General features: G+C 36.8%; 1 protein-coding gene across 3 annotated transcripts in view; it reads left to right on the forward strand.

Moving 5' to 3' along the window:
- Positions 1 to 12,962, forward strand: part of ADGB (androglobin) — a 185,801-nt gene that overhangs the window by 22,829 nt on the left and 150,010 nt on the right. For all 3 annotated transcript variants that reach the window (XM_040238642.1, XM_040238644.1, XM_040238643.1), the window contains exons 3-5: positions 5,959 to 6,051; positions 8,867 to 8,938; positions 11,370 to 11,579. In XM_040238642.1, the coding sequence (XP_040094576.1) occupies positions 5,959 to 6,051; positions 8,867 to 8,938; positions 11,370 to 11,579 (375 nt within the window). The remainder of the gene's footprint in view (positions 1 to 5,958; positions 6,052 to 8,866; positions 8,939 to 11,369; positions 11,580 to 12,962) is intronic.

Genomic DNA, 12,962 nt, shown 5'->3' on the forward strand with positions numbered 1-12,962 from the left:
ACTTCAGTTTGGTTTTTGATTTTAAGTGCAATAGGATTTGTTCACATGTGTGCGTGCTCACTCTTCTCCACAGCCTCCATTAAAAAGAGAAATTTTATCTTTGTCCACCTTAACTTCCCTCATCCTACCTTGTCTCTCCAGGGCTTTAGTCCTGAGCTTTGATGAATTGCATTTAAGTAAATGGGAGGAGAGAAATGACCAAAAATTCATAAGAATGAAAGGGATAGAATAAGCTAGCTAATAGATTTCGAGAGAATTGAGAACCAGGTATTTAGAGATGTTGGTTTAGGAAATGAGAAGTCTCCACAAAATTGTGAGCTGTTATTTAAAGATTATAGGAAAGATAAATTTTTAAGAGATGTTACGAGGTAAGAATTTAATCCCTCTTATATCTGTACCCCAAGATATTTCGGTAAAAATCTTTGTCATTCTTCATTTACCTGTGACATTTTATAAAAGTTTTTTTTTTTTTAATGTGGATCATTTTTAAAGTCTTTATTGATTTTGTTTCAATATTGTTTCTGTTTTATTTTTTGCTTTTTTTTTTGGCCATGAGATGTGGGATCTTAACTCCCCAACCAGGGATCGAACATGTACCCCATACATTAGAAGGCAGTGTCTTAACCCCTGACCACCAGTAAATTTCCTACCTGTGACTTTTAAACATGGCACATCCCTGAGATTGAAGCTGAGAATTGAGTTCCTACAGTTTCCAGTTAAATTGCTTACTTAAGAATATTTATTTCCAAAAACCTCTTTGTAGAAAATACTAGTCTGGGTTTCATTTTAAATATGGTCCATTTATTTGATGCAGTAATTCATTCAACAGAAGTACTTTTAGAACACAGTACAATTTTCAAAACACAAAATTGCCGTAATGGCTAGGTTGAACTCTATTGTCTTTATTTGCAAAGAACTCTCAGAAATTGTACTTATTAGCATTTGCATTTTGTTCACAAAGTGCAAAATCACAAACTGCATGATTCGTATCAGTAATTTGTTTACACAAAAGGCAGTAAGTATAATTAATTTCTGACATTGTTAGTATTTGGACAATTTCAAATAACAATATGTGAGACAATGTATTCTTCATACCATACCTAAGGTAATTATGAAATGTTTAGATGCAAGGGACTTTTGAACTCTCTGGGTTCAAATGAAAATGGTTATGTTTTACATATTTTAATAGAAATTCAGATCTTATAGGGATTGTTTGGGAATTTTCATCAGCAAAAAAAAAAATAGATTTTACAAATTCTCAGTTGAGCAGCTGAGCTCTGGAAAAGATTCAGAGATAAGTCACTTTAAATTATAAAGAAGCAACTGGGAAGAGAAGAACAGAGTATCTGAAAACTCTGAAATAGGAAATGAGATACAAGTAATATTTTAAGGACCTTACAATCCAAGCTTTTTTTTATCAGATGATTATGAAAAGTTCTTGCAAATCTCTGGAAGGTTGGGTATCAAATTCTGGAACTTTTCAATGATGTTGAAACAAGGGTAAGTCTATTGGAAGAATATTTATTGGAAGAAAACCATTGAGACTCAAGTGATAATAAGGGTGCTGGTCACTTGATGTTCATTTTATTTGGGGATAACACATTGGGCTATTGCTGGATGCTGTATGAAACTGCATGCTTTGGGAAGCACTTCCCTCATACTACTGCTGTGAATAGAGGCTATTTCACTGGAACTTGACATTTCAGAACCTAGCCAATACCCCATTCTTCCAATGCAACTTTCAGAAGGTAGGAAAGCACAGCTCAAATCTCAATTGTTATGGCAATGCAAAGTGGTGCCATCTGAGATAGAACCCTGCTTCCCACCCCCAGTTCTGTTCCACAAGCTCAGCATTCATGGCTCAGGAAGCAACAATTTCCCACTGGAGTGAGTCCTGGACACTCCAAGCCTTGTGACTGCATTTCTAAAATATGGTGGCAAATAAACTCATTCTAATCCTAAAAAAAGGCAATGCCAAAGAATGCTCAAACTACTGCACAATTGCTCAAACTACTCATCTCACATGCTAGTAAAGCAGTGCCCCAAATTCTCCAAGCCAGGCTTCAGCAATACGTGAACCATGAACTTCCAGATGTTTAAGCTGGTTTTAGAAAAGGCAGAGGAACCAGAGATCAAATTGCCAACATCTGCTGGATCATTGAAAAAGCAAGAGAGTTCCAGAAAAACGTCTACTTCTGCTTTATTGACTATGCCAAAGCCTTTGACTGTGTGGATCACAATAAACTGTGAACAATTCTGAAAGAGATGGGAATCCCAGACCACCTGACCTGCCTCTTGAGAAACCGGTATACAGGTCAGGAAGCGACAGTTAGACATGGAACAACAGACTGGTTCCAAATAGGAAAAGGAGTATGTCAAGGCTATATGTTGTCACCCTGCTTATTTAACTTATATGCAGAGTACATTATGAGAAACGCTGGGCTGGGTGGAGCACAAGCTGGTATCAAGATTGCCATATGCAGATGACACCATCCTTATGGCAGAAAGTGAAGAGGAGCTAAAGAGCCTCTTGATGAAACTGAAATAAGAGAGTGAAAAAGTTGTCTTAAAGCTCAACATTCAGAAAACTAGGATCATGGCACCCAGTCCCATCACTTCATGGCAATTAGATGGGGAAACTGGAAACAATGGCTGACTTTATTTTGGGGGGCTCCAAAATCACTGCACATGGTGATTGCAGTAATTGCCATGAAATTAAAAGACACTTACTCCTTGGAAGGAAAGTTATGACCAACCTAGACAGCATATTAAAAAGTGGAGACATTACTTTGTCAACAAAGGTCTGTCTAGTCAAGGATATGGTTCTTCCAGTAGTCATGTATGGATGTGAGAGATGGACTATAAAGAAAGCTGAGCACCAAAGAATTGATACTTTTGAACTGTGGTGTTGGAGAAGACTCTTGAGAGTCCCTTGGACTGCAAGGAGATCCAACCAGTCCATCCTAAAGGAGATTGTTCCTGGGTGTTCTTTAGAAGGACTGATGTTGAAGCTGAAAATCCAATACTTTGGCCACCTGATGCGAGAGTTGACTCTTTTGAAAAGACCCTGATGTTGGGAAAGATTGAGGGCAGGAGGAGAAGGGGACAACAGAAGATGAGATGGTTGGATGGCATCACCGACTCAGTGGACATGAGTTTGTGTAAACTCCGGGAGTTGGTGATGGACAGGGAGGCCTGGAGTGCTGCTGTTCATGGGGTCTCAAATAGTCAGACACGACTGAGCGACTGAACTGAGCTAAACTCTTACAGGTTTTACCAGAAGAAACTGCCTTATGCATATGACCCTGGCAGTTCTCCTTGGATTGTTACAGAAGGCCACTTCTTGAAGTGTGAGGCTAGTGATCAGGAAATTGGTATCAGATGAGCTGACCATTTCCTGTAAGTCCAGAGTTAGGTCTGAATTCCTCACCTAACGGATGACAAAGAAAGGATATGGTGAGTGAACCAAATGGAGAACTATATGATAAAGTACTGTAAGGTAGATGTAAGAAATATACCTAAAGCAACACGACAAGAGGACCATTAACAATAGGAGAGGCTCAAATCCTGGAGAAAAGGGAATCATAATGGGATGAGCCCCACTAATTTCTTCCTCAAAGTCATTTATTAATTCAAGGTATGGAAAGTAGAGACCAAGAAGAAAGCAGTGGCCTGGAGCTTGTGTCAGTTTTTCTGACTTGAAGTGAAGTAGCATATTGTCTGAAGCTGCCGAAGCAGACCTTGAACCCAGATCCCAGGGCTAACTATGGAGAAGTGATCTGAAAACTTTGCATACAATTTTATCTTGAGACATCTATGTACCTCATAAGCTATGAATGTGAAGCTTTTGCTGCAGAGCAAATGAATTAAAAAAACAGCATTCTGGAAGCTAAATAACTGAGAACAGATTTCATAATGATAGCTAGAGATTGGAATTTCATGTACACCAAGTTAGCTTGATAAACACTCCAGACTTTCCATTAGTGCCCCAACATAGCTACAGCATTCCATAATGAGTAAGTATGGAAAAAGTACACCAGCCCTACCAAATCCTAAGACCCAATGTTGACTAGGTCAAATTTATCTTGCACTCTGTCAGAAGGGAATAAAATCCTCCTCTTGGGAGGAAGACATCACCATTTAGAATTTATATATTTTTATATCCAGTATATAGCATAGACTCAAAATTTACTAGACAGGAAGAGAAACATAACCAAGTGACTAAAAATCAAGAGGAAAAACAGATAATAGAAACAGATCTAGAAGGAACTCTGAGAATTTTCAGATGGGCACTTTAAAATTTCGAAGTTAATACTTTTAGGGGAAAAAAGCAAAGTGAGGGAACCCCAGAAGTCTAGTACTTCTCTTGGAAAAACATCAGTCTCTCTTTTAAACTCATTCTTCTATCATTTTGACTAGATGTCGGAGTTGCCTTTGTCATCATTTGAATTATTCCAGTATGTTAAGTGTGACAATAAACCGTATGCTTCAGATACACAGAAATTTATTAGGTTTAACTCTCAGACAATGTCCTCAAATATAACCTATTTCTCAAGACACATGAGTGTTAGGTAAACATATAATGAAAATCAAAACAGTATTTATTTGATCTGTGCCCATTAACTGAGGGGAAATTTACTCTCTGCCCTCACCACAGATAGATTATGTTGCTCTAGCATCTTGTTTGTACTCCTAGAAATTTTCATATCTTTATTTTTGATAAAAATCTCAATAAATTTTTATTTCTCATAAAGATCCCTCATCACCCACCACCTCATGAGCCAAGAATTTTCACATAGCAGTTACTTGAAGTGTCTCTAACTTACTAGACCGCTTGCATTTGGGCACCATTCTTTCTCCAGAATTCACCAATTGATCCATAGTTGGGGGTCAAAAACGAATGAATTAATTGCCTTTTTTGTGCATTTGTTCCAGAAAAATGGAAACTTACGTTCACACAAAAAACAAACCTGTACACAACATTCATTGCAGCTTTATTAGTAACAGCCTGAAACTGGAAACAGCTCGGATGTCCTTCAATGGGCAGATGGTAAACGAACAAATATCTATAGCATGAAATATTACTCGGCAATAAACAACCAACTATTGACACATGCAAGAACTTTATTTAGGCAGAGAAATAAAATAAATCCAAAGGGTTACAGACTATATGGTTCTATTCATACAACATTACTGAAATAACAAAATTATAAAAGTCAAGACTAAAGTAGCAATTGCTGACTGGTATGGATTAAACACAGACTGGGGAGTTGGAGGGTCCCTGTGGCTCTACAAAGGTATAACGAGGCTCCTTGTGCCGGTGGAACTGTTCTGTAATCTTGTCTGTGTCAGAGTCAATATCCTGATTGTGTACTACAGTTTTTTAAGGGGTTACTACTGGAAAAATTGAATGGAGAACCAAGGAACTCTCTGTATCATTTCATATAATGGTTTATGAATCATGATTACACCAAAATAACGTTTAATTAAAATGATTAATAAATCAAAGTCAGGTCAAAGGTACAAATTTCATTTACATGCAATCCTTTTTATGATTCTAACCATTGAAAAATAAGTAAATATTTTTTAAATCTTCTTTACTTAGATTAAAAAACCCCAATATTTTCACTGGAAAAAATGGCCTTACTGGCCCATTCAAAATTGTCTCCCTACCATACCTAATTCACACTCCGAAGCAGCTCATGCTTGTTCAGACTACTTCCTCTGCAATCAAAATGCTATTTAATAACCAAGGTTTCATTAATTAATTATAGCAATGTTAATTCAATATTCTCTAGGTACTTTATGAACTAGCTGTGAGAACAGTCACACAAATTCCTCTATAAATGCTTCTTTATTGTTCAGGTTCATTTGATATATTCATTTTTATTGGGATAGAGTTGTTTTTATTTTAATAAAGCTATATAGAGAAAAAACTTAACACATTTTTTTATGTAGCATTTTTTTGAAGACCCTGAAGGAAAAATTGAGTTACCGTCATCATTGAAAATTTATTCCTGGAAACGTCCACAGGATTTTTTAATCAATCGGGTAAGAGATAATTTTACTATTAAACAAAATTTGTATTAGCTATGAGATATAATATCCTAGTTTTGAAAATTTGCATTTTAAAAACAATTTAAGATAATTTTCCTGTGGTATCTAGTAAGAAAATGTAATTACTTTTTGGCATTTATATTAGAAATAAATATTTATCAATATAGTTTGTACTGGTTTCCAAAAGAATATTGACATTTTGTTTAAGGCCTCAAGTTTCCTTCTTCTCTGCATGATTATAACCTAAAATGTTGCACAAAGTTTTTCCTTAAATCTTGCCACACTTTCTCCTCTCTGCTTCTCATGTAAAGGTCTTTTTAGGTTAGAGTTCATTCACATTAATTTTCCAGTCCAAGAGAATAGCACTTGGATTTCTCTGTTCCAGGAATTTTTGAAGCATTTTCCAAGGGCCACTTTCATATCTGAACTCCACTTTTTTTTTTTCGTTTTTTTTTTTTTTTAACTGATGTGGACATCATCCAAGAAAACTTCATTTTAAATAGTGCTTATATACATTAAAGCTTTAGACACATTGATCTATCTTCCTAATTAATAGCTATGTTAGTTTGAATATACTTGGTATTTTTAAGGGCTTAATTATCACTAATATCTTTTTTCCCTTCTTAAATCTCCCACTTTCATTTAATGCATAGAAAACTAGTAGGCTAAATTAGGTACTTAATGCTAGTCAAAAGATTAAAATGGAACAGATTCTTCTGTGATTATGGAATTCATTGCATCTCTGTTTCTATGCAAAGTGATTTTATTTCTAAGAGTTTTAGCTTTTAGAAGCACTGCTACTAATGAAGAAAATACAATTTATCCATCATATTTTCAATTATTGTTATTAGTTAAGAAAGTCAGAAACAATAAATCTTAAATATTTATAAAAATAAGAAAATAACAAAGTACATCTTTGTCCATCAGAGTACTTTTTCAATGCCTGTCTGTAAAACACTTTAAATAAAATAAATCAAATTTATACAAACTGTATTTTTAAATTAGTTATATTGTTAGGTGACTTTGAAATGAACAATGCAAATTCTGTGATGTTAATACAATTCACTTCATATGTATGTATTATTAATAATACTCAGGCTCTACTCACTCTAAGTACAGAATTTACATTCTAAGCAAATGAAGAATATAAATTCCATGAAGTGAGAGTGTTGTAAGTTTGGATAAGTAGGAAAGCTTTCTACCTTTTTATCCTTTTAGCATACCTTACGTCTGAGAGATACACTTGTACTAAAAATAAATGAATTCATTGTTGACAATGACGCTTCCACCTTATTGAAATACTGTCATCCATCTCTGTACCTCTCTCCCTTTGCACTGACCCTTTCTCTCGGTCTGTCGTGCTGGGAGTGGACCAGAACAGCCAGAGCAAAAAGTCCAGCCAAGCAGTAAAGTTTTAGAATAGTGCTGGCCAAGTTGTATTGTCTGAGTCCACAGTGATAAACACATTTGATTTTGAGACATTAAATATGGACAAGAAAAAGTGAAAGTGTCACCCAGTTGTGTCCAACCCTGTGGGATCCCATGGACTATAGCCCATCAGGCTCCTCTGTCCACGGGATTCTCCAGGCAAGAATACTGGAGTGGGGTGCCATTCCCTTCTCCAGGGGTTCTTCCTGACCCAGGGATCGAATCTGTGTCTCCTGCATTGCAGGCAGATTCTTAACCATCTGAGCCAATAAATATGGACATACATAAAGTTTAGACAAAAATATTGTAAAATAATAATGACCTTTCTATATAAAACTTACTGAATATATATTGTTGCTGTTTAGTCACCAAGTCATACCTGACTCTTTGCATCCTCATGGACTGTAGCCTGCCAGGCTCATCTGTTCATGGGATTTCCCAGGCAAGGATACTGGAGTAGATTGCCATTTCCTGACCCAGAGATCGAACCTACATCTCCTGTGTCTCCTGCATTGACAGGCAGATTCTTTACTGCTGAGCCACCAGGGAAGCCACTGAATATATGTGTATATATATGTATATATATATATATATGATCTTGACACATTATATGTATGTAATTTTATAAATTGTGCTTGTAAATTATGAACTTAAGAGTCAATTCAAGATAGTTATAGGTAAATTTCTCTCAGACATTTGAAAGTACTTTATAGAGTTTTCAAGGTGCTAGTTATACAGATGATTGAGTTTCTATAAAAATCTACTTTGCTAATCAAGGTCATTTGCATGTTAATTTGGTATGTTAAATATGTAAAGTTGATATTAATTGTAACTAATTTAAAAAATTTGCTACAAGTCATATTTTTCCCTATTATCTTTTTCCTTTACTGACCTTAATATATAAATGCAACTTTAAATATATACAAATTAAATAATGACTGCAAAATTACAAGATTTGAAGTCAAACAAGATTTTTAAAAGCTGTCTCAGTTAATATTTTTCATCCAAGATGAAGAGATTTTTCTAGCTACCAGATGTTAACTAAGCTTCAGGTTTAACTTGAGTGGTTTATTTAAATTTCAAATCGGGTTTTAAACTCTGTGTGTGTGTATGCATGCTAAATTTATCTGCATATGTTACATCTTACAACATTTTATTATGTTAAAATACTGTATTTTATAGGCATTACATTATTAAATTAATGTCACAGCTCTATCAGAGGTTATCTTATAGAATGTTTATTTTTTTATTTCTTCCAATTCCTCTGTGAGAAAAGAAATCAAATTTGGCCTGTATGTAGCACACGGAATTATATCAGCAAACTAAATTTCCTTTATTTTTCCCAAGGAGCAATATCTCTCTATATATATTTTTATTTCAGGCTCCGGTGGTTGTGAAAAATGAAATCCTGTTTGACTTGTTTTCAGCGAATGAGCATTTACTCTGCAGTGAGGTAGGCTGGGGAAGTATGAACCAAAAAGCTCCTTGAAGAATGCCTTCTGGATCTGCTTAAACAACTCCTGGGTGGTCAATTTCAGTGCTCTTGCTCACCTTCAAATTTTAGTATAACTGAATATTTCATGCCCAGACACTCAAAGAGGAAGAGAAGTTATTTAATTGAGTTTAGCAAGAGAGTCAGTGGAGGAGATGTTAATATTAGCACTGCTTGTGCCATGGACCAGGGTAGTCAGCTTCTCACCATCTGGGCATTTCTGTTCTGGATCCATGTACCTGGCAATTAACATAACATTGTTGCCAGTCTGAGCCTACATCATGCCCAAGAGTAGGGTGTCTGGTGGTATTTGACTTGCCAATGTGGAGGAATCAGAAGATTCATTTCAAATGCAATACCTCACCTATACAAGACAGATTTTCAGCACAGCAGTCCTACAGCCTGTGGGAACTCACCTTCTCCTTCTCCACCCTGGGTTCTATCCATCATAAGTAGACCTATTCCACTTCCCTAAGGTAGTTAGATCAGAAACAGGGATTTTTTTTTTTCATTATTGTCTCTGAAGGCCCAGTCATAGGGGTGTAGTTATTATCCATTCAAACATTTTGTCTTTCTTATCTTTAACATCTTGGCCAATACTAAAATCAAAATATTTATTTTTTTGGTCAGGTTATACTGAGTAGTATAAAAGTATCCCTGAATTGTTTTATATTTTATGAATTCCAAAGACTTTAGCATATTTTCCATGGATGTGTAAAATGTTTTATTTATTTTTATTGAAGTGTAGTTGATTTACAATGTTGTTTTAATTTCTGTTGTACAGCAAAGTGATTCAATTCTACATATACACATATATATTCTATCTGCTTTCTTTTGTATATTTTTTCTGTATGGTTTATCACAGGATATTAAATTAGTTCACTGTGCTATACAGTAAGACCTTGTTATTTATCCATTATATACATAATAGTTTGCATCTGCTGATCCCAACACCCAGTGTATTTCTCCCCCACCTTCCTTCTTGGCAACCACAAGACTATCTCTATGTCTATCAGCCCATTTCTGTTTTGTAGATAGGTTCATTTGTGTCATATTTTGGATTCCACAAAGGAAGTATAAAATAATTCTATAGTAAAATCTCTAGGTACATAAGAGGATATCTGATTTGCCTTTTTCAACTTAACCTACCTTTAAGAAGCTTTCTGCTGCTGCTGCTAAGTTGCTTCAGTTGTGTCCGACTCTGTGCGACCCCATAGATGGCAGCCCACCAGATTCCTCCATCCCTGGGATCCTCCACGCAAGAACACTGGAGTGAGTTACCATTTCCTTCTCCAGTGCATAAAAGTGAAAAGTGAAAGTGAAGTCGCTCAGTCGTGTCCAACCCTCAACAACCCCATGGACTGCAGCCTACCAGGCTCCTCTGTCCATGGGATTTTCCAGGCAAAAGTACTGGAATGGGTTGCCATTGCCTTCTCCAAGAAGCTTTCTAGATAACCAAATTAAGAAAAATATAAATCTTATGACTTCAGACTCAAATATTTAATCTCCTTACAAACCAGGCAGTGAAACATACCCTGAAGTTCAGCTCTTCACTGTGCCTTGCTGCCTGATGAAAACCTTGCAGGTGGGAGTTTTACTTGGAGCACTGCTGTACCTGCCGATCAATATGTGAATATGGGAATTAGAGTGTATTTAACTGTGTGCTGAGTTTTACTTCTTTCTCATGTCTCATTGTTTATCTAATTGATCTTATTGACATAGAAGGATCATTTTCTTCTCAAATTCTCACATTTACAGAATAGCAGCTCAATAAGGTGGCGCTATTGGTAAAGAACTCATCTGCTAATGCAAAAGACTTAAAAGACTTGGGTTCGATACCTGAGCTGGGAAGATCCCCTGGAGGAGGGCATGATAACCCACTCCAGTATTCTTGCCTAGAGAATCCCATGAACAAAGGAGCCTGGTGAACTACAGTCCATAGGCTCACAAAGAGTTGGACACTACTGAGTAACGCGTTCACTTTCAAAGCTCAATCTTTTATTAAAATTCCAAAATAAAGCCATCGTTGCTCTCAGAAACATTCAGTCTTCCTCCTTTCTCTCTCCTTTTCTGTCACACACACACACACACACGCACACACACATACACACACATACAGCTAAAATGGTGATCAGTGTCAAATCACTGACCATTTACTCTGAAAGACAGCTCTTAGCTAAAGATTTTTAGCTTGTATTATGATTATATTTTATGAGAACAAAAGCAAGATACATGACTTTATTCTGTAGGTCAGAAATAAAAATGTAGAATATATTACACATAGAATCTAATAGTACTACTGGAAGTAGATTTTCAACTGCCACCCACTCCCAAAATTACAGTGTCAACAATTGAAAAATAACTAATGAACACTACTGGTTTTTACCTCTAGCTAATGAGATGGATTATCAGCGAAATCTATGCTGTGTGGAAGATATTCAATGGGAGTGCTTTGGCCAATTATTTTAAAGGAACAGCAGGGGACCCCCCTCTTCTGGTCTGGAAGCCCTGGGAACATATATACTCTCTGTGCAAGGCTGTGAAGGGCCACATGCCCTTGTTTAATAGCTATGGAAAGTATGTGGTGAAGCTTTACTGGATGGTAAGTTCTTATACACGTGTTACTATTTGTGTATCTTTCATATTGCAATATGTTTCTCTTACCTGTTTTTAAAGAAGCTAATAGAAGATGAGACAGTTTATAAAGGCTATCAACTGTGTACCTACTGGAGGAAAAGTCTTACATATGTAGCTTGAGATTTAAAAGAACACAGTTGCATCCTCTGTGATACTACTTCCCTGTGCTTTTTATTTTTTAAATGTTTATGAATTGAAGTGAAGTGAAATGAAGTCGTTCAGTCGTGTCCGACTCTTTGCGACCCGTGGACTGCAGCCCACCAAGCTCCTCCGTCCATGGGATTCTCCAGGCAAAAATATTGGAGTGGGTTGCCATTTCCTTCTCCAGGGGATCTTCCCAACCCAGGGATCGAACCCAGTTCTCTCATATTGCAGGCAGACGCTTTAACCTCTGCATCACCAGGGGAGCCCTATCCTACCCAGAACTGTTGCAACCTGAGAGCCAGGCGTCCGAAGTATAGTTACTTTACAATGTTGTGCTAGTTTCCACTGTATAGCAAAATGAATCAGCATTACATATACATGTATCTCCTTTGTTTCAGATTTCCTTCCCATTTTAGGGCATCACAGAGCACTGAGCTGTACAGTATGCTCTTGTTTGTTATCTATTTTACACACAGTACCAATAGTGCATATATGCCAATCCCAATCTCCCAATTCACCCACCCGCCCCTTCCCCCTTGATATACATGTTTGTTCTCTACGCCTGTGTCTCTGTTTCTGCTTTGTAAATAAGATCTTCTATACCATTTTTTGCAGATTTCACATATATGCATTAATATATGATATTTGTCTTTCTCTTTCTGACTTACTTCACTCTGTAAAACTAGTGCTGCTGGGACCACTGAGGGGCAGTCCTCTGCTGCCTGTGACCTTCCAGGTGGGCATGCTGGGTAGGCAGGTGGGTGCATAGATAGGGCTCTGCCCTCTCTGACGTGGTATCAGGGTCATGGGCAGGAAACAGGGTTTGAGCTTAAGTGTGATCCAGTCCTCTCTTGATCCAGTCCTCTCTTTGCTACTACTGAAGGGCCTGATCTGATCCATTTTTTGCCCTGACCTTGATATTTGTTTTCATGTTAACAAATCTCACTTTGACATAGGAAATATTTTACCCTCACCTGAAAAGAAACAAATGGGAAAGTAGGAAGCACAGGCAGAGAATTCAAACCCCCTTAATTAACACAACAAAGTAGACTCACACCCCATTGAGCAATGCTAGATTATATTAAACACCTTTGGGTTTATCATGGTGGAATGCTCTTTTCTAAAGGCCCAGAGCCACAAGCAGGCCCAGCTATGGGATTGTAGAGTTTCTTGTTCAAAAGTTATTAGCCATTTCAAGATGGTG

This window comes from Oryx dammah, unplaced genomic scaffold (assembly GCF_014754425.2).
Source record: "Oryx dammah isolate SB20612 unplaced genomic scaffold, SCBI_Odam_1.1 HiC_scaffold_4, whole genome shotgun sequence".
NCBI classification, from domain to species: domain Eukaryota; kingdom Metazoa; phylum Chordata; class Mammalia; order Artiodactyla; family Bovidae; genus Oryx; species Oryx dammah.